General features: G+C 55.0%; 2 protein-coding genes across 3 annotated transcripts in view; one reads left to right on the top strand and one right to left on the bottom strand.

Moving 5' to 3' along the window:
* HEATR1 (HEAT repeat containing 1) overlaps window positions 1-2,026 on the top strand; it is a 45,765-nt gene extending 43,739 nt beyond the window's left edge. For both annotated transcript variants that reach the window (XM_074373265.1, XM_074373264.1), the window contains exons 44-45: window positions 838-946; window positions 1,719-2,026. In XM_074373265.1, the coding sequence (XP_074229366.1) occupies window positions 838-946; window positions 1,719-1,807 (198 nt within the window). In that variant the 3' untranslated portion in view covers window positions 1,808-2,026. The remainder of the gene's footprint in view (window positions 1-837; window positions 947-1,718) is intronic.
* LGALS8 (galectin 8) lies at window positions 282-21,242 on the bottom strand. The gene is given in 12 exon segments (XM_074373266.1): window positions 282-4,566; window positions 6,890-7,055; window positions 7,623-7,711; window positions 8,155-8,280; window positions 8,402-8,428; window positions 9,093-9,114; window positions 9,116-9,144; window positions 9,730-9,849; window positions 11,021-11,231; window positions 12,073-12,161; window positions 19,143-19,289; window positions 21,085-21,242. Coding segments are annotated over 11 exon segments (1,071 nt in total). The 5' UTR covers window positions 19,185-19,289; window positions 21,085-21,242; the 3' UTR covers window positions 282-4,416.
* Between the last annotated feature and the right edge of the window lie 658 nt (window positions 21,243-21,900).

The raw sequence follows: 21,900 nt of genomic DNA, 5'->3' as shown, positions 1-21,900 counted from the left end.
AGGCCGTTTACAAGTAGCAGTGGCCTTGTCACCCCCACGGTGTTAGACACGGGTCCGAAAGTGCCCAAAGGACTTCAATTCCTCGTGTTTTTTAAGCACCATTTAAATGTAGTGCTTCCAGAGACAAATGCTCCCAGTCTGTCCAGAGCGCTCCTTGGACTGGCGGCGTCCTGTCCAGTTGCGTCTGGGGGGGCGGGGAGGGCGAACCGGAGCTCAGACTCCAAACAGCCCAAGCGTCCGCCGTTCCAAACTAATGGTGACCACACTCAAAGCTCAGTGGGTGAGACGACCAAAGCAGCATTTTATTAATGGATTTATTACTTGAAATTCATAATATTTATTAGGAAATAAGGAGAAGAATGAGACCATTTCGATGGACCCCCGAATTTTAAATTGTAGGTTCTTGGAAAGTTGCAGTATTGAGTAAAATTTTTTTTATAGTACAACAGCAAGAAAATCCTGGTTGACCACACGCAGTTACAAATATGTTTTTAAACAGCTCACTTTACTGTATCCAAATACCCTTTAAACTACTCCAAACCAGAAAGAGGGCAACCAGCTTTTTTTTTTTTAAGGAAAATGTTACAAAAAGACATTCACATGGAAGGCCTGCAGCACAAGGACACAGTTGGAAAACACTGATCTGTAAGGTTGCCCACGGCATCCACGGGTCCCACCTGTCACATGGGGACCTGAGATGCTGGCTGAATGGACACAGTGAAACACATGTGAAATAACACTGAGTTTAAAATTCACTTTGTCTCAGGTTAGGTCATAAAGTAATAAATGCAGAAATACTAGCTTTTTAAATGTTTTTCACCTTGTTATCCCTTTCAGGTTCGATTTGCTGCTCTGATTACTGTGTTAGCAGTGGCTGAAAAACTGAAAGAGAACTATATCGTCTTGCTGCCAGAATCCATTCCTTTCTTAGCTGAGCTGATGGAAGGTAATTCTCAAACTATTCAGAAGTGATGACCGTACAGTCCTGTGGAAATGTGCCCGCTGAGGATGCAGACTGGGGTGTGATGTGGCCGGGTCTTGGGCCAGCCCCCTGCCCCGCTGCAGGGCTGAGGCCCGTTCCCTGGGTGGGGGGGCTGGGTGAGCGCCACGCCTCAGCCCTCGGGGACGGACGGTTCCCGGTGTGACGCCGTCACTCGCCCTCGCTCCCGGGCTGCGCCAACAGTGCCCGTGCGGTGCTGCTCTCCCGTGACCTCGTCCACCTCTGTGGCTGACTGCCCAGGTCCCCGGGCGTGGGGCTGACCACAGGGAAACGTCCAGTGCTGCCGAGGATGCAGCAGGGAGCCTCCCCGTCACTGAGCAGCGTCTCCCCGGCGCTCTCCGCCAGTGACCCCGTCAGGCCTCATGACGAGGCATGTGCCCCTGCCTCACAGAGAAAGTAGGGGCTTGAAAGGGTTAGGTGACCTGATGAACTGAGTGTGGGCCTGGGATCTCAGCCCAGATTTATGCAGGTCCTGACGTGGCCCTGTGAGCACAGTGCCACCGCGCAGCCCGGGAGTGAGTGCAGCCTGTTGAGATTGGGGGGGGGGGGTGCAGGGACTCAGTCAGCAAGTCACTGCCAGCCCGGAGCCCAGCGCGGGCACCTCTATCCCCTCCCTCCTGGAGGAGGCACCGCTGTTCGGGGTCAGGTTCAGGTTGAGAGGAGGGGGCGGGGAGGGGCGGCGGGGCGGCCGGGCTGACACGGTGTCTCGATCTTGCAGACGAGTGCGAGGAGGTGGAGCGCCAGTGCCAGAGGACCATCCAGCGGCTGGAAGCTGTGCTGGGAGAGCCCCTCCAGAGCTACTTCTAGGACGCGGCTCTTGGTATCTCAGACTGTTCCGCGTTGAGATCGTCCAGTTTACTCTGGAGTGTTGAGGACCATGTTACTTTTGGTGCCTTAACACCTCCTCAGACTTCCTTACAAAACTCCCCCCTGGTTTGTGCCCCGCGCAGGCCCCTCCCGCTGGTTGTGGAGATGTCACCGAGTAAAGGACAGTGCTGTCCCCGTGCAGGCTGCCGTGTGGTCTGAGCGCTGGCTGTGGTCGTCCCTCGCAATCGCTAACGTTTCCTGCGTCTCCTTTCAGACCCGGAGCTGGCAGTGGGGTCGTGCGGGCTGGAAGCCCTGATTCCTCTGGTGGAGGAAGGTCTTCTGTACGCAGTATCCACGTCCGACTTCACTCCTTACCTTGAGGTGACGGTTACTCAGCAGAAGTGCTCTCGGCTAGAAAGCCGTTCAGATTTTACTTGCGTTTTGGGTGGGTGACACCTTCCTGTGTGTGCGTTGCCCCAGATGGCGGAGGCCTCCTTTCCCTTTCAGTCTCTGGGGGGCGGGGGAGGTGGGGCTTGTTCACAAACGCCCCCCCTCACCCCCGCCGCCTGACCCGCAACCAGGGAGGGCCCAGAAACGCTGGGGGACGTGAAGCGGTCCTCCCGGGACCGGACATGACCGCACTTCCACTGCAGCTTAACCGGGAGTGCCTTGTATGAGAAGGAAGGTTTTTTCAGAGCTCTGAAGTTCTCTGATCTCTGTGCTGTGTCACGGTGAGGCTGGAAAGTGAAGGCTCAAAATGAAACCAGTCTGCCTTTATTTTGTTTAAGGCATTTTATTTTTTAATTCATGCCTTTTTAAAATTTACGGCATCTTAGAACTCTCCCATAGGTGTTCAAACTGAGTTTGAAAGCCCCTGATCTAATCTGGGGGTTTAGTGCAGAATTAGGACCGAGCAGCAGAGGCTGGTTTGCGGTTTGGAGTTAGAGCTTGCTGTGGGTGAGTGCATTTTTCTTTAAGAAATGTTTCTTTTCAAAAAACATCTTAAGATTTTGTATTTACTGTATCAGAGAATCAGTCTGAGGTCTTAGTGATGCAGCCATGTAAAATGAAGATGCACTGTTCAGACTTGGAGAAAACAATGCAAGCGGGCTTCCCTTTTCTCCTAACTGGCCTTCAGTTTCTGCCATGCCCTCTGGTGGGTTTTTTTTTGCAAAGAGCTCAGCTTTTATCAGATGTGTTGCTAAGGAATTTTAAAGAGGCTTAGTCCGAAAGACCAAAGACCAAAACCTGTGTCGTCAGATGTTCTTTTGTGAAGGGAAAAATAGCCCTGGGGGATTTTACCCCCTTCTTGCCTTTCACAACTTTCCCAACGTTCCCCCTCCATTTTTTTTTTTAAGCTTGCACAACTCAGCACAATAAAATAACAGGAAAAGGTGGGAAAGCATTAGTGCTGGAAGATTGGTAATAGACGTTATTATTACAAATCACGCCTAACCAAAAACTGTTACAACAGTGTTCCCAAATCCTGGCCAGTTCAGCCCAGCAATTTACCATAAGATGATCTGACTGAGCTGTTTACCTCCCCGTCCCAAGCCTTTGAAGTTTCCTGCAACGAGACCTGACCTGTAAGAATTCTACAAAGACCTGCCAGCTCTCTTCAAAGAGCAACAAAACATCCCAGCAGCGCAGCACCGACTTGCTGGCACAGGTCTGATTTAATCAAAGCGGGGCGCTGTTTTGATCTCAGGTGCTAACGGTGACGGGGCCGCGCTCGGAAGCGCAGGGCTGAGCTGGTTTGCACGGGGTGGGCTTGTGCTGCCTCTCGCCAGGCAAGGTCACCTGGTGGGGCCTGCCTCGTCGATCAGTCTAATCCTGACACTGCCCTGTTTCCCGTAAAACTGTACACGTTGAATTCGTCTTGCTCCCACCTTGAACTTTGTGTAGAGTGCGTGCAGGCGTCTGGCTTGCCCTCAGTGCCAGCATCTAAAATGAGCAGTTACTGGTGCGGAAAGCAGAGGCCTTGAGATTGACAGCAAGTAAATCTCAACGCCATTTGGTTTGTTTGCCAAACAGCTTTTTTTTGCCTTCTCGTGCTGTGTTGAGTTCGTCGTGTTAATGACTCAGTAATGCTTGCGGCTAGTAGAGCTAAGAACGGTGCTAAAGAAAACCGCCAGGTGCAAGTCTTTCGGTTACGGGACGTGGCTGAGCCTGGGTGTGAGCGGTCGCCCTGTAACTAGTGTCTTTAGGTGATTTAAGAGTGATTCTCTCAAGTCCCTGGTGAGTTTATGTAGTGCCTGAAAAGGAAACAATGGTGCGATGGCAAAGGAGGGTCTGAGCTCAGCAGAGCAGGGAGCCCGGGGGCTCCCAGCACACAGCTGGCAGGGGAGCGCTCAGTGAAGTGGGTCTAAGCAGGGGAGGCCAGGGGAGGGGAGAGGCCTCGGTAACGGCGAGAAGGTGCTACTCAGACTCTGCTACACGACGCCGCCCTGCCCGGCACGGCCGGGTGCGGGGACCGAACTCTGCAAGCTCGCTAGTTAACAGTGTACATGAACCGTGCCGTGCCGGGGAGACGCACGCCAGCCAGGCCAGTGTTACGGAAGCCACTCTGTATTTCAGCTTCTGCAGCGGGCGGGCGGGCAGGCGGGCGGCTACCAGCTCCTCACTTCCAGCAAGCGGATGTCGCCGTCAACCTCCAGCGTGTCGACGTCACCGAGCTCCTTGAACCTGTGCTTGTACTCCAGGCTGTGCGCGCCGTTCACTGCCACCTTGAAGTCTCTCACGTCACAATAAATTATCATCTGGAAGGGAAGCACACAGCGTTAGTGGTTCCTCTGGGAACAGAGTGTCAGCAAGTAAACCGCTTGGAGACATTCTCCCAGCCTGCTTCTGGGACATTCCCCGCCGTCATCCCCAAGACCCAGATCGGGCTGAAGCGTGTCTGCCGGGGGCACCTCCTGCCTCGTCCCGCTCAGGGATACGCTCTGGGAAGCCCAGGGCCTGCTGGCCTCCATCCTCAGCACACGCCCCTCCACCCCTTGTCCCTGGAGGTGGCTGTCACCCTCTTCACCGATGGCTGGCCACGCTAAAAACCGCCAAGAGGAACCGTTCAGGGACAGGAACCACAGCACGTGGGTCCTGACTTTTCGCTTCAAGTCCTAGGGTCTTGGACCGCTCAGTGTGAGCTTCTGCAAGTTTCGGGCACTGGCTAGGGACTGGCTGCACAGCTGCCTGGCGGCCCTGCGTCCCCTCCCAGCTCAGAACATCTCGTCTGTCTCCAAAGCTCCTGGGAGCTCAGCAGCCCGTGACGCTAGAGGGTGATGAGCATGCTGGCAGATTCGGTTCTGATGCATCACTGGCGTCGGCCTCTCAGAGGTCTTTGCCTAAACTCATAGTAGTGATAAAAACAAAAGAAACCGCTACCCATTTAATCACTTTTACATCTAAGCCTTGTGCTTCTGATACCACGGATCCTCTGCCTGTTTCCAGCCCACATGGAGGCCGGCGGGGCGGGTGTCCCCACCGCAGGCTCCCCAGCTCCAGCCCTGGCACCAGACTGAGGCAGAGTCTGAATCTGCAAAGCAGCAAGCTGAGTCTTTTCTCTTTTGCTGGGGAACTCACGGAAACAGCTGCGGGGAGCTTAGGAGGGAGGGGTGTCCCAGGGACAGTGGAGGAACTGACAGGTCAGGCCACATGGAGAACCAGGGGACACCCAGGCCCGGATTACCTGCCTGCAGCAATGGCGGGCAGCCGGCGACCACCAGGTGGAAGGGGCCGCAGGGGCCGCACCCTTCACCGCATCTCACAGGACACAACACAGCCGCCCCCCAGAAGGGAAGATGAGCAGCAGGTGGACGCAGCGGAACAGGAGTCAGTCCCCTTCACGGCCTCGGACCAGGTGGGGCCAGCGCGTTACCAGCGGAAAAGGAAGAGGACCCCAGACCCAAGGGAAACCACAGAATCCCTCACACCACCTGAAGAGCCGAACCATCTGAACAGAAGAACGCGAATCTGATAAAAAGGTCACAGATGAGATCACAGCTGAGAGAGGATTAAATGAGGAGCTGGACATCAGGGAGCAGAGACACCACGTAGAATCGAAGCAATGCCGGAGGGGAGGCCCCGAGAATCCCCTCCTGAGGCAGGAGGTCAAGGCTACTGGAAAAGGTCTGTCATGACAAAACACTGACACGTGACCCAACAGGAGAGCAACCACTGTTCCTGGAGTGGGAAGCTAACAGGGAAAGATGATTATCCATTACTGTCCTTTTAAATTTTAATACAGCAGTTCCAAACTCGGGCTCAGGTCAGAAGACAAGCTGCTAGTTTCCTGTCACCAACCACAAGATCCACTTCCTTCTGGAGCAGCCCCTCCTCTCCTCCAGGGACCCCGAGTCACCCTTCACGCCCAACCCCTGCCGGGTCAGCAGACCCTCACCTGGGCCCTGCTCAAGTCACCACCACATCCAGGGTGCTGTGTTCAAATGTGAATAAATATTGGCGTCAAACCGCCACCTTCTATTCAGCCTTGGTATTCCTGCTCTTGACAATTTAAAACGCTGTCGAAGCAGGACCTGAGTAAATGACCCACGGTGACCCTGTGAGGCAAAGAGTCACCAAAGCCAGTGAGCGAGCCCCGCTGAGCACCCAGCACCCACATGCTAGGCTGATCGCGCTCGGCAGCCCAGGCACCTACTGGGGTTATAACAGTCACCCACTGGGGACACAGGACCAGGTGCCTTCAAGTCCCAACGGTCTAAACGCATCCCTCGCTGACAACACACAAATAGGACTACTTGGAACAGAGTCCTGCCCCCGGGGCCATGCCGGCCCATGCAGCCAGGCTCCTGTGTCCTCGTGTTCACTTGGGCTAGACACGTTCCTCCAGCCCCAAGACCAGGTCCCTGTCAAAATTCCTACTAGAACAAATGCCACTGATGCCTGTGCAGACGCCACCTGCCGCGGCCACTGAAGCTGATGGTCCCCAGGGCGAGAGAGCTTCCAGAATACGTCTCTGAGTAAACAGACCGCAGTCTCCACCCGCAAAGCTGGACCTGACTTAACGGACCACTGCCACCCCCAGGCTTCTCTTTCCTGCCTCATTTCCAACAAAGATGCTCTCACCTCAAAGTACATCCCAGGACTAAATGGAAAGCAGGTAATATTTCTCTCTTCCTCTCCCCAGGACTCCTGAAGAAACGAATTCCTCACGAACGCTTTACTGTTGAGGCGTGGGTTCAGGTGGAGAGCAATCGCCCTGGATTTTGCTGAGCGTAGATTAACATTAAAGCTTTTGAGAGAATTTTAAAAAAACCCTAATTAACCAAGCAGAAGACAGCAGTGCGATTTCCTAGTTTTAACAGTGAGGAACTCGGATTCTGACTACATGGAAGTACGCATGAGGACCCTGGAATGCTGCTCAAAGAGAAATTTAAAATTCTGAGTTGGCGTTTCATTGATACGTTTTTTACAAAATAAAAGGATGGAAAACTTTAAAATCAACATTAAGGCTACAGAACTGGTTGGGAGAAACCGAAGGATTCCGTCGGCCGCAGGAAGAGGGCCTTCCAAGCACACCCGGCCTGCTCTTCACAGTTTGAAGCTTTCGGGAGTCTGAACGGCTCTAAACAGGTTCTTAAAGCAGAAACTTCGCAGGTCCCACGACAAGAGGACTAACAGAAGGGACCTGCTCCCGCAGGGCCGCCCTGAGGTTCTGGCCACAAGCCTGGGCTGCAGCTCCCTCTGGCTTTAATGTTCTCACCTTGCCACCCCCCTCCCCCCACCCCGAGACTTAAGGGAGTGCAGCCCCGAGTGCCATCCGGGGAGAGCCTTCCCGCTGCGGCGGTCACGCTCATACCCTTTGGCGCATGTGTTCACTTCTCCTTTAATGACGACCGTCCGTCCAGGGCCCATGGAGGAGTTCAACTTCGCCACATAGGGCAGGGTCTGCGAAGAAACCACCGTCAGCACCAGGAAGCCTGCGGAACGGGGTCTCGCGGGGAGTCTGTCCAGACACACCAGGCAACGCTTAAAGGCCAAGACCCCCTAAACCCCAGGGCAGGTCCCCCGCAGCCAGCCCGTGTCTGGCTCTCAGCAGACGCCAGGGTGTGTTCAGACAAGCGTGGATGGACGTGGGGGGACCGGACATCCTTTGGAGCAGGGAAGCTCCCTCGGAGGAGGCCCTCAGCGTCAGGGCTCAGCCGGGCTCAGGTGGCCAAGGGGACACGCACTGACGGCTCAGGACGTGATGCCAGGCTGGCTGACATCATCCTGGATGCCCAGACAAACGCAGGGAGGCTGCCGTGGGCGTCTGCGAGGGCAGGTTACACATACAGCTAACTAAAACTTAACTCATCACACAGAATTAAGAAACGTGTGGCTCTTCAAACCTTTGACAGACAGTTGGTAGGCAGAATTTTGGCGCAAGTCAAAGTGTGACTGGCTGTCGAACCTTTGCTCTTGGTGTAGACAGTTCTGGGCACGACTTTAGAAATGCCTCCTCCTCTATTACTAGGCTGCAGGGAGACAGGCCTGCAGTAAGGGATGGGACCAACGAAGCTGTCTTCTAAGGTTTAAACTATTCCTTTCCTGGGCAATTCGATAACACATTCCATGGGTTAGCGCGAAAATACTTACAAACTGCGGCATGTCAGACTTTGGTACCTATTGGAAAACAAAGACAAAATGACATTTGACAGGGGAGAGAGAACATTTTATAACAAAAGCAGTCAGACCACACGCTCGCACTGACCCGGGGGTGCCGGGCGGGCGGCCGGAGCTTTCCGACACGGCCACGCAGCGGTGAAGCGCCACGCGGGCTGGGGCAGTCTGCAGTCCCGGCTGTCTGAGGCCCGCATCCTCCACCGTAAGCTAACCGCTTCCCCGGATTTCCCCGCACGTGGGCTTGCTGCCCTGCGCAGGGCGCTCCCAACACGCGAGGCTCTACTCTGCGCCAAGGTCTGTGAGACCCCTTTGTCCCCACCGACAGCAGCAAAGAGCTGTTTAAACTGCACTCGTTTCGACGGGGGGAGAAGACAAAACACCCGCCGACAGTGCTGCCCAGCGGTTAAGAGTCAGCGAGGTCTCCGTACACAAGCCTGGGTTGTGGTCGGACCCCTGACCATCTGAGCATTGGCAGAACCTACGGCACCTGGCGCCCGCAAGACTGAGCCTCAGGTTTCAAGTGACTGCTTCCAGCCTAGTAGTTATTAAAGACATAATTTTTCACATAAAGAACGTAATTTCAGAAACCTCAGCCCGCCACCTGACTTACATGGCAACTAAAACATTTTTAAACCAGTAGTTCGTGGAGAGACTTAATGTCTACGTGGTCTTGACTCACCTCCGTCCAGAGCGGCTGCCTGGGCACTTCTCACGCCCTGAAGGAAACTTAATTATTTTTTAGGATTTAACATCCATCAGAATTCTAAATGTAATCTACTTAATACATCAAAGACAATAACACAAATGGCACTAAACAAGAAAATGCTAGGAAATTAGGACCCCCTAAATGCAGGTAACGCTAGGGTCCTCCCGCTCCCGGAACAAGCAGGAATGAGCGTCAAGAACGGGAGGAAACGGCGCAGGCGGCGAGGCTGTCGCCCACTTCTCTCTCCCTGGAGGGCAGGTTCGCGGTCTCAGCCATGACGGAACGCGGCCCGTCCGCTCCCGGGAGCCTCCCTGGAGCTCCTGCGTCGAGGACACGCCCCTGTCCAGCCAGAGCGCCGTCTGCCCGCCTGTCTGCCCGCCCCACTGTTACTGGTTTGGGTTTCTGTTAGAACCGGGCCAGATCTGCCATCCACGGCCAGGAAGGCCCTGGTCGATCTGGGTTCTCTTACTAGTCTGGAAGACTGACTTCTGAAACTTTATACAGAAATGAGGGAGCTGTGCACGTTTTCTCATCTCAACAGAAGACATCAAACACGCTTCCTGCCGCTTTGTCAGACGACGGGCGTGGCACTCACCGGGCTGAAACAAAAGCCGACGGAGCGAATGGTCACCTGGCCGCGGATGCCCAGCGTGTCTACCTTGTCCAGGGGGATGCGGTGCGCGTACAGCAGGATGTGTCTGCCATTGACGGCCACCTGCACAGACAGAAGGCAGCCCCCCAGGGGACCGCGCATGAGTTCATTTTATTAACTTCCCCAAATTAAACCTGCTGACACGGATTTAACCTCACAGCTCTCCCCACAGGCCTCCACATGCCTGTCTGACAGGCTGTGATGAGGGTGTCTCCAGCCTGAGTCCACCTGGTGAGACGAACGCTGCACTCACGACACGTGTCCGCATGCACGAGGCACACAGGTCAGACCGCGGGATGCAGTGAGCCCCCTGCTGTCCCAGGGGCCCGTGCTCTTAGGGGACCAGCCCTCACGTGGCAGGTGCTCTCTGAACCCTTGCTGCACCTGCTGAACAAGCACCCAGGGCGGACCACTCGGCTTCCCCAGGCTCCTGTCTGAGCAGGAGATGGCTCTCCTGCCAAGGGCCCCTGGTCACTCGAGGAGGCCCCAGCCAGGGCCTGAGGCACAGCAGACACCCGCGCCCTCCGCAGACGCCTCGCACCATGTTCAGGGAGACATGCGGAACACAGCCCCAGCTCCGACCTCGAGGAGCTGAGAACCCCACCAGCAGGCAGGAGAGTAAACGCCGGGAAACACCAAAGCACAACAGCACAGGAACGAGAGTTACACTGTGTGATGCAGACGCTCCCCAGGCCAGAGGAGGGGGAGGCGTGCTGGGGGGAGCGGAAGGGGGAGGGCCTTCACCAGGGGTGTGGGGGCTTCCTCTGAGCCTCAGATCTCTGTGCCGGGAGGCTGGACAGGCTTTGGGGGCTGGGGGGGGTCAGGCCTCTAGGACCAGATTCCACTTTCACAAGCTATGCCAGATGGCGCCAGGGGACAGTACTTGCTACACAGAGGACTTAACTCTACAAAATCTTCCGACTTCCACTCCAGGATCCTGTGTCTGTAACCTGGACCCCCCACCCTGGGGCATGGGGTGACAGCTTACTGTCCCTTCCCGAGCACAGCGCTGTGCCACACGGGGAGGACACAGCCTGGTAGAAGCCTGGCCGCCCTGGGCCTGCTCCCACCGCCCGGCAGCGCCCATAGGGGACGCTGGGGGCCCGACCCCAACCCCCCGAGACGGGAGGAAGAGCAAGCTCTCTGGGCGTCAGCAGCGCAGGGGGAGCCCCCCCCACAGGGGACCCCCTGCACGCTCCTCGTCACCCAGGGCCCTCCACCCTCCACGACCCACCTGGAATTTCTCTTTCAGGACCATGATCACGATTTCAAAAGACTCTTCCTTTTTGAAAGGCATGTCGTAGGTGATCTCTTCCCACCCCCACTTTTCATTTCTCAGAGTGTTGCAAACAATGCAGTTGGCCCTTTTGAACCGTGGGTTGAAGTGAAAGGCCACGTCCGCCCGGGGCTTCACGCTGCTGCCACACTGCAGGTCCACCTGGAATCTGCGTGAGGAGAGGAACACAGGCCACACAGGCTCAGAGAGGAGGCTGGGACACGTGACGGGTCCCCTGGTCCCTCACCCGCGTGGCCTGACTACCTGGCTGCCTCACCCCCTCCCCTCTTCCTTCTTAACAGACCCTGAGCTGTAGCTGGGCTGACCCATCTGGGTAAGTGCCCATGTTTCCAGCCTTCGCTTCAAGTTTGGGGGTGTGGGGGAGTGTTCAGGGAAAACCACTAGAATCAGCCTCAAAAACCAGCTGGCAGCTGCCTCTGTCCACCCCGGCCCCTTCCCCGCCGGCTGCCCAAAACACGGTGTGAGGACTAGTCTTGGCTTCCAAGAATCCAGAGAAGGAGGACCCGGCCCCAGGGCTGCAGGGCGAGGGCCCGAGCAGCCTGGAGACGCCCGGGCGGCTCCTCCAACTAGTGCTCACATCTCACCTAATCGTCACCACCTGGGCATCGGCCACGGAAAGGCAAGTCCAATTCAGACTGATCCAGCCTAGTCCAGGGTTTGCCCCCAGAGCAAGCATACCTGAGGTAAAACCGCCCAGCACAGAACTTAGCAAACGCTGTGGGGTGGCTGTCCTGCAGCTGGACTCTGTCCCTGTCATCTGGCTGCGGTTCCCTTCATCACGTATCTGATTCTTTGTACTAAAAATCACAGTATAAATAAAAACCCCAGGTGACCCAGATTTCAGTCATTCACCCCTGTCTCCCCAGCACCTTGGCCGGGGCCGCCGCTGAAAGCACAGTCAGGCCTCGGCCGCACTGCTCGTTGCTGCCGTCCCACAGTCACAAGGAGACAGTCTACCCCATCCCTTCCCTTCTCACACGAGGACTTACCTGTCTGAGTCACCAGGGACGTGCCCACGTAGTACAATCGAAGTTCCAGGCTCCAGCGGCTCAGAAATGGTCCCGACGTAGGGGATTCCCTAGGAAAAACGTAACAAATGTTCACTTACATGAAGAAAATCAAAAGACAGCATTTTTAAAGGTTGTGTATAAAGGTGCTCAGACCCTAGCATTTTCCAAGTCATCTCCACTATTTAAACGGCTACACAAAACAGCAGGGCTAGGAAACTCACCGCATCTGCAGACCGCTCCGTGTTCTTTATGAAAAGGTACATAAGTGTCATTCACAGTACTGTTTATTTGGCTGGAGGGTTTGTGACGTAAAACTTCGACAGGGTAATTCAGATAACAGACGAAACTTGTGCTGCCAGGCCCCCCGCCCCTCCCTCCTTCCTGAAGTTCCACTGAGGGTCCCGCCAGCAGGATTCTGGCCCGCGGCCAAAGGCCAGTGTGGACAGAGACAATGACAAACACTCGCGGCCTGCAGAGGGCGCTCCAGGTGAAGGCACTTGGCCACACCTGGGACTTGGGGGAATCGCCTGCACCCCACAGGGCACCAGAGGACTGCACCACCTGAAGGATGAGCTCTGGGCGCCCGTGGACCTCTCACGACACGGCATCCACCTACCCGCCCAGTGCAGGGCACAGGCTTGTTCGGGTCTCCACTGACCCCCTCCTCACATGGAACCCAGCCTTTCTGTCTGGGGCCGACACACTATCAGATCTTGTCACTCCCTTCCCCCAGAAGAGGCTCCGCCATCACCCCTCCCCCGGTCAGCCCGCCGGCTAGACCTGCCTCCCCTGTGTCGCCACCACCTCCTCGGCCACCGAGCACTGGAGCGGGTGACCAGGCCGCACACCATAAGCCGCCTGCAGGCTCAGCCAGCTTACGACAGCGACGCTGTCCATCCCAGGTAGCTCAGACTGTCGGCAACTGAGACGTTAACGACAGAGGACGTAAAACAGTGGTAATCATTGGAAGCTCATGAGCTGAAACCCTCAGCTCAGGCACATTCTCCACTGGAGCCTCTTTCAGACTCGGGGCCAACTGAGCCAGCCTCCTCCGAGGGGCTGCCCGGCTCTCCAGACTCCGCTCACTCGCACACACACACCTGGACTGTCAGCTGTGCAGGGCAGGACATGGCCGTCACCTTTACATCCAGGACACAGGTCGAGAGATGGCCAGTAATCACTAGGGATGAAGGCGCTCTCACCAGCCCACAAACTGGGCTGTGGGAGGCCAGGCACCTGCAGGTGAGTAACGAGACGAGCGGCTGCCGAGGGCAGGCTGGGTGGGCGAGCAGAGCAAGGCTCCAGCTGTACACCAGAGCGGACGGTTCTGTGTGCAGGGAACGTGGGAGGCACTACTCCTCCACCCCGATCTTCGGGGCCTCGGCCCGAGGACAAGAAGAGCAGGACCTTCCACGCTCTAAATCTCTCAATAAAATGAGAACAGTTTTTGTAACTTTGAATGTTTGTATACGTTCAACTCATACTTATGCAGACTATTTAGTGACACAAAAACACTGGTGATACAAACATTCGTGAGAAAGTGGCCTGCAAAACTAGACGGCTGGTCTCCAGTAACAGTAAGCGCTGAGCAGGAAAGAGCGAACACTGTAAGGAAGTCAGCCACAAGTGCTGCAGTGGTTTTCCTGAAGGATGAGATTCTAATTTTCTTCACATATTTTCCAGATGTCTTTTCTTTAAGTATCTTACTATTTTATTCAGGAATCCATTTCTGTGAGTGTCACGAAGCCCAGGCCGAAGTAACAGCGATGAGCGCTGGAGGTAACCACACCCCTCTCTGGACTGGCTTTTCCCGATTTCTGTAATAAGCACTTACGATGTTTATAACCACAGACATTTTATTATATATTTAGTTTCAAGGTTGGGAAGAGCTTTTTGAGGCCATCATCGACTCCGTCACTGCTGACAGACTGCTGCAACTGTTAATATGTTGTTCCTGAGCAGCAGCCGTGTTGCAGAGTTCGGCCATTTGCCATTTCAGTTGTCCGGGTGACCGCTCTCTGCCTCGGGAAGTACCTCGAGTCCCGGCAGCAGTACTCGGCACTTCTGGACCACGGAAGCAGGCAGACGCCCCGCGGCCCGCTCGCCCGCTCACAACCACTGCTCCTATGGCAAGGGAGGGGGCGGGCGGCCAGCGGGCGGCCTGCCGGGCCCAGCGGCCCCCACGCGTGGCTCCCCGATGCCCGCCTGCCAGCCCTCAGCTGATGAAGGACACTCTTCACTGGCGCGTCTGCCCTAACAACCCAACAGCCGGGTCACGCCCAACCTCACGACAGCTCAGGCGGGCTGCGTTCAGCCCCCCCGTGTCAGTCACAGACCCCACCGCCCTTCCCGGGCCCTAAGCCTCTCACCTCACCTGCAGCCACCCAGAGCCCCGTGCCCGAGCCGGTCAGGCCCCTGTGACGCGACCAGTGGCGGCAGCCGGTGTGACAGGAGCGCGGGCGGGGCTGCCGTCTGTGGCTGTCTGGCTGCCGAGCCTGGCTCTTCAGTCCTGCCTACTGAAGACCCGAGACTCCTCAGTGCCACCCGGCACATCCCTTTTCTACTTCAGCTGGAGACTGGTCTCTGTGCTTGCAACTACAAACCCTGACTGTTTCACCACAAAAAAGCGGGGCAGTAGGTGTCAAATAAACGCTTCAGAAAACTGTATAAAGAATTCTGAGGCAGCCGAAGACAGTTTAGGAAGGAGGCACGGCGTGAGCGGGGAAGAAGTTAGGCAGAGAGGAAGCCAGTTCAGGCAGAGATGTCACCTTGCAAAAGCAGAGGCAGGAGAAGACAAAACGCACCTGGGAGACAGCAACTAGGAAGGAAGCAGTTAAACACGGAGCCAGGGCCAGGTTTTAGAGTGAAATTCTGACAGTGGGTTTGGGAACAGCAATCCAGTGGGGGTAAAATTAGCTGGAGGGCAGGGGGTTTTTGGGGACAACTTCCAGCAAGCCTGGGGATGAGGACATAATCTGGGCTGATAGCAGGAGACACTGAGGGGGTGGGAGGACGCAGATACAAGAAACACTTCAAAGGAAACTGTCCACATGGGGCCACTACCTACAGCAGTACAACTGGGGAGGAAAGCGATCTCAGAAGGAAGATGGCGAGTTCACGCTGAACGCTGTCGGCATGAAGGGCTGGCAGGACAGCCTACCACCCTGAGGGGGAGACTCGGGGCTAACACTGAGTGAGTGACCAGAACTCATACTTCACAGTCAGAGGAGAGACAGTCACTCACGACATCACGGGAGATACACTGAGAGCACGGTCAGGAGCAAAGCCTCAGCGGCCTGTCAAATTAGGGGGTGCACAGGGGTTCACCAAGCAGACCTGGCCGTGGTCTCTGAGAGGCCTCCTTCCAAGGTCAGCCCTCGGCTGGTGTCTGGAACTGGATTTGGAGATGGCGCCCACCCGCTACCTGAGAAGGGTGGGTTACTTACCAAAACGGCTTGTGCGAACAGTATGGTTTACGCTAAACCCCTGCCCTCCTGCCAGGAGTCTGGAATTTTGGTCCGTGCCGGGCAGGGGCTGTCCATGTGCGGCCAGCCCTCAATAAAAACCCTGGGCAGTGAGTCTGAGGTGCTTCCCTGGGGGGTAACGCTTCATACGTGCTGTCCAGCTAGCTGCTGGGAGACTGAGGTGCACCTGTGGGACTCCGCTGGGCACTGGTTCCCCTGGGCTTCGCCCTCTGTGCCTTTCCCTTTGTGATTTCACTCTGCAAAGACGCAGCTGGCGGGGTGCCCGCCTGCTGAGTCATGAGAAGTGAGGCCGTGCTGGAGGCCTCGCCAGGGAAGGGGGAGGAGGGCCGGCAGCGGTGCAGGGTCGCTGTGTCAAGGAAGTCAGTTCCAACACAGGGAGGACTGTCAATGTCTTTAACGTGCAAAATAAGAAAGGTCCAAAAAAAAGAAAAAGACAATGAATGGATATCACACCCTCTGGGCCAGTGACACCGCTTTCATGGGTTTATCTTACAAAACCTGGGTCAGGTGCTGAAAGGCTGTGTGTCCATGCACAAGTGACTCCAAAAGAAGTCAAATAAAACAGCCACTAGCACATGTGCACAGATACGCATACACAGGCACTGGACATGACCATCAGAGCGAACAGCCCTTTACAGGGGGCTGGTTAAGTAAGCCACAGTACGTCCATGTAACAGTAATTATGCAGCCATGAGAACAGTGAGGAAGCTCTAAAGACACCAGTATCTCTAAACCGTGTTTAGTGGAAAAAAGCAGGGTGCAGGATAGTTCACGTGGCCTGACACATGCACGTAAGGAAACAGGACATGTAAGAGGCAGTGCAATGGCCCAAGCACTCTCAACACAGCCGCACGACACGCGTGCAGAGTACCTGAGCCTGCTCACACATGTTCTCAGGAAGGGTACACACAAAGCTGGTAGGAAGTGACGGCCTTTCCGGGGGAAACCAGGCACTAAGGGAGCAGGGAAATTTATGTTTTATGAAACCCTGAAATACTGCTTGAATTTTAAAAAATGATTTACACATATTTTCTTTATATTTTAAAAATAATTTTTCAAAAAAGGAAAAGCCACTGGGTTTGACATAAATGAATTTTAAATTCTGAACACAGATTGTCTTCAAACTACTGGGGCTTGGTAGTATGGACGGACAGAGAGAAACGGAAAACTGTAAAAGAGAAGCTGGTTCGGGAAGGAAGATGGGAGTTTAGTTTTGAACTCACAGCCCTCTGAGGGGATGGCCGGTCGTCTGAGAAAGCGAGAGATTCACCGCGGGTTACACATGGTCAAGAGGTGATGGGCAGAGATGCTGACAGAAGCAGAGACGCTGAAGACAAGACTGGTAAAGAAAAGAAAGAAGTTAAGGGAGGAAGAAAATCAGAGGGCAAAGCCATGGGGAGGAAATGCAGGCAGCATAAATGGACTCTCTCAGGAAGGCCGTCAGCAAAGGAAGAACAAGAGCACAAAGGCTGGAAGGGCCCTCGGAGCTTAAAAAGATTTTACTGTTCTGCGTTTTCAGATTAACTCGCAAGGTAGAAAGGGAAGTAACTCAGAAAGCTAAGGAGAAAGGACAGATGTGGAGGTAAGGCTTCTAACGAGAGTGGAAGCAAGAGCTTTAAGGGAGCAGTCGGATTAATGTTCACACGTGGTTCGTTAACTTGGAGCGACCACCAGTCTGTTTAGTCTCTAAATAACTTCTCAGCCAGCCAGCACTCCATCCCTCCTTAAGAACGCTACCTATAAACAGCCACGGTAAGTTATTCAGGTTGATACTGAGTTGCCAAACAGCAGATTTCACGGAGGCCACTTCTGGTATTATTCATTCAACGTGAGTGGGAAGAAAAGCGAGCCTGACTTTTTAAGTCCTGGGATCTATCAGTTGAACTAGTCATGGAAACAGACTAAATATGGGAAATTGACAGAGGCCAGTCACACAAGTTACTCTGTCTTTTTCAAGAGTTAATTAATATGAACAAAACTTGTCTACCACCAATGTGGACCAGAACGTCAGAAACACTAAGAAATAAAAACTAAATGGTGACAGTGCTGTGTCTGCACAGGGCTTGATAAAGAACACCGCAGAAGCTGAATAAACACGTCCCCACTGTTTGAACTAATCACTAACAAGATAAGCGCCAGGCAAAGCCAGTGTTTACTTAGGGCACCCGTCATCGTGAACTGCCTCGGACGAGGCCGCTGGGAGCCCTGAAGGCAGCTGCTGCTCCGAAGCAGGGTCCCTTCCTCAGAGGCTGAAAGGTCGGTGTCTCGCTGTTTCAGCTCCACAGGTGAGGGTGCAAAGTCCAGAATTACAGGAGCCATCATTATGCTGGTGTCAAGGTACGCAGGGATTTTAATCCATAAGTTTATTTTCCAAATAACATTCAAATATGGCATTTCTGTGATGACAGGCAGGACTGAACAGCACAAGCCGACCAGCCGTTCCTCCTGCTTCAAGGACCCTGGCCTACCCTTCAGCCACCCATCTTTACAGGACGTCAGTCTGCAACTTTGAGATGTTTTTAACTCTAAGATGCACAAATCATTTTAAATGTCCTGCCGACCTGAAAGCCACCACGTCTTCCTTTACACACCTACTGCCATCGAAGGCTGTTTCTTCTAAAACTGAATTCGCTTTATCAGGTGGTTGTACCTCACTCTCGCACAAAGACATTAAAACTGAGGGGGAAAAAGAGCTCTGGACACAAAGTCAGTAACAGAACACCTGAACCCACTTACACCAGAAAGACTGGTTTAGGGCCTTACTTCAAGGACTGCCCCACTGTCCCAGAGTCTCCTCCGGGGTTTCCAAAAAATGCAGCAGCTCTCTCTCAGACCAAAATTCAGGATTCAGCTTCAGATACATGGAAACTAGACACTTCCAAGATTCTCACACCACGTGAAACTAAAACAAGTTGGCACTTCCCAGGACGTACACTGGCATTTCCAGCAACTGCACACAGGGGTTCCGGGACCAGCCTGAGGCCAGGCCACAGCGGTTACCTTTCCTCCTCCTCCCCCTCAGCACTAGCTGTTGACGTCTCCCTGCTCAAGTACCAAGCAGTATTTGAAGGGCAGAGGGAAAAGCTGAGACATGAACTTATCAACCGGTCTAATTAAAACAGAAAAGTAAAACCTGTAGAGTCAGAAATCCGTTCCTTTGAAAACGGTGTCTTATGATCTGAGCCTTCCCACCAGCAGTGGAGGTGGCGTTTCCTCCGTTCATGACACCCCACATGACCTTACACAGCTGACCCTTGAACAACACAGCTGAACTGGGCGGTCCACTTACACCTGGATTTTTTTCAGTAAGGGCGTGCTACCCGACAGTGGCTGGAACGGCGAGCACGGAGAGGGCCAGCTCGCGCCGAGCATCTGCGCGGCTCCGGGGCTGTGTCTGCGCGAGCTGGCCCCACCACAGTCCCGATCACACTGCCTGCTTCCCTGGTGTGCGGTGAATTCCACTCTTGCTCCCACGACCCTGCCTCAGCGGTGGACAATTACTACCCAGTTGGATTTGCTCTCAAACCTGCCACAAGCAAAAGTGATTTTACAGAAATCAGTTACCGGCTCATAGATGACATTCTGCAGGCTGTTTAAGGACGTCATTCTTTTCCACCTTATTGTCGACTGGAGTCTTTCTTCTGTGTCTGATCAAAGATTTTAAACCAGTTTCATTTAAAGAATTCCCAGACTGAAACTGAGGCACCTGCCCTGTGTAAAATCCAAATGGAGGGAAAGAAAAATAAGCATGCACCATTTTTCTTCACAACTATTTTTAAATACGTAAGTTATTTTACTGATATTTAACAAATACAGCATGGTATTATGATCAAAGATCTGACCCCAATTCTTATGTAACATAAACGTACTTAACTAAATAATTTTGGATTATGCCTGCAGGAAATACTGATTTAAAAAAAATAGATTAGTAGGAAATTTCTAACTTGGAAATACTATTTCAATACTTATTACCAAAAATACTAAAGCAAAATAGCAAATACTTCTTTCTATACAACTATCAGAGACAGTCATTTAACTTTTCTCATCTGTACAGTGAGGGTAAGTTTTCACCTCACAGGTTCTGAGGACTAAATGAATTAACAAAGCAATGGAAGAGTACGTTCTTCATAAGGTTCACCTACTGTTATCAGTAGAGGGACTGTGCTTCCACCTCTGAATTAAACAAGTTTAAAAAAAAAACAACACCAATGCCTCAAGTATTAAAAAGATAGTTTTCCCTGTGGCTAAAAAAAAAAGTGGGGTGGGGAGCATGAGCCGGTTTTAAAGACAAAAGTGCCCATCAGTACTACATTTAGCAGCTCCAGGGAAGACACGAAGACTAAGCAGAAATAAAAGAAAAACGAAACTGATGCTTCCTACACTTGACTTCCGCAAATTCCGTCATCACACCACAGGGCAGTGCGCAAACAGCAGTCTCCAACTCTGGATGGTTACGTTACATCCACGTTCCACTGCAGAGGAATTCTGCAGGTGTGATTAATGTGAGCCAGCTGACGTCAAGACAGGGAGACTGTCCTGGATCCCCTGCGGGGCCCGATGTAATTCCCAGAGCCGGAGAGGCGGTAGCAGGGGAAAGCAGGGGTTTGGAGCCCGAGCAGGATTTAACGCATCACTGCTGGCATCTGACATGGCGTGCAGGTGGGCACACAAGGAAACTCTAAGGAGGAAAGGAACCCTGCAGGCAAAAGCTAAAATACCCTGGAAGGCATTCTTCCCCGGGGTCTCTAGAAGAGCCCAAACCGGGTAACTCCTGACTTTCAGCGACGCCTAATGAGAGTACTCTGCCTGGTCCCCAGATTTCTGATCTAAGCGCTGTAAGAAAATAAGTCGGTGTAACCGAAACAGCAAGTTTCGGTTTGCCCTAACTATACACAGTTTCGATGTGTCACATACGCCTCAGTACAGCGGGGGAGGGGCACCTGCATCTCTAGGGACACAACTGCGGCCCTAATCTCTTCCCTTGCTCGTAGGTCAAAACCTCTAACTGTTGGTTCTGCTCCGTCAGACTCAGGCAGCATCAGCAAGAACAAAAACACACACATGCCGCAGCCACAATCATAATTTACACCGCGACCAGAGAGCCACCCGATTTAAGCCCGAGGCTTGCGTGACGCCAATCGTCCCGAAAGCACACGGGGACGGGACGGGCGCCGGCTCGCTCCACCAGGAGCCTCCGGGGCGCGGACCAGAGCGGTTCGGGTGCAACACTGCGGCGTCTCCCAGGAGCGCGGTCAGCGTCGGGGCAGCGCTGAACCCCCAGAGCCTCCCCTGAACACGCCGGGCGGGGAGGCGGCGCGGAGGCGGCCGGGGTCTGCAGCCGGGAGGACCGCGACGGCGACGGCGGCTCGGCCCCGGGCGCCACTCGCAGGGCGGCCGCGCCCACCCCGCGCCCCGGGCTCCCCGCGCTCCCCGGAGACGGGGCGGCACCGCCCGCGCCCCTCCGCGGCCCGCGTTCCCCCCGCAGCCGCCGCCTCCCCCGACTCACCCCGGCTGGCGTCGCGGCGCTCTGCGCGTCGTCGGGGTGCGCGTGCGCGTGCGCGGCGGCTACGGGCCGTGGGAGGCGTCAATCCGCCGCCATTTTCCGGCTCGCGCGCCCCCGCGTCCCCGCCGCCAGCCCAGCGTCTGTGTCGGGGGCGCGCTCGGGGCTCTGCTGGGCTGGGGGCTCGCGGACCTCTGGGCACTCGGACCGCGACCGGCTTGCTGCGGGACGAGCAGACGGGGCGGCGGGCAGGGGGCGTCTGCCAGATTCCGGGGCGGGTCCGGCTGCCTCCGCCCCGCCGTCGGGGGTGAGGGCGGGGCGGGGAGGGGCGGGGAAGCGGGGAGGAGAAGCCGTCCTCCCTGGGCCCGCGCGCGCCCGCCGCCGGGTCTCGGGGGCGGGGCTCAGGGCCGGGCTGGACCCGGCGACGGCCGAGGGGCCCCACGCGCCGTCTCCGCCTTCCCCGGGTCGCCGGCGGGGGGACGGGGCGGGGCCGGCGGCAGGTGTTCCCCAAGTCTGCTTCCTTGCCTGCCTGGGTCAGAGTCCAAACAGGACCATCCAAGAGGACCTGACTTGGAGGGTGGGGAAGTGGGTCCGACCCAGAGCCCCGTCCTCTCTCTCGGGCCCACCGGGGCTCATGGGCCAGTTTGGTGCGCGGCTGGTTTCAGAGTTACCTACTTCCCTGGGGAAACGTGTAAGCAGTTTAGAGCGCAGGTCCGACCACTTCAGATGTTCAGAGATACCGGATGCGTCTCAGTCCGGGGCCCACGCGCTCCCCCCACCCCCAGCTCCTGCCTCTCCTCTGTAGGACAGCCGGTCTTCCAG

This window comes from Camelus bactrianus, chromosome 11, assembly GCF_048773025.1.
Source record: "Camelus bactrianus isolate YW-2024 breed Bactrian camel chromosome 11, ASM4877302v1, whole genome shotgun sequence".
NCBI classification, from domain to species: Eukaryota; Metazoa; Chordata; class Mammalia; order Artiodactyla; family Camelidae; genus Camelus; species Camelus bactrianus.
This window is presented reverse-complemented; position numbering and strand designations above follow the sequence as displayed.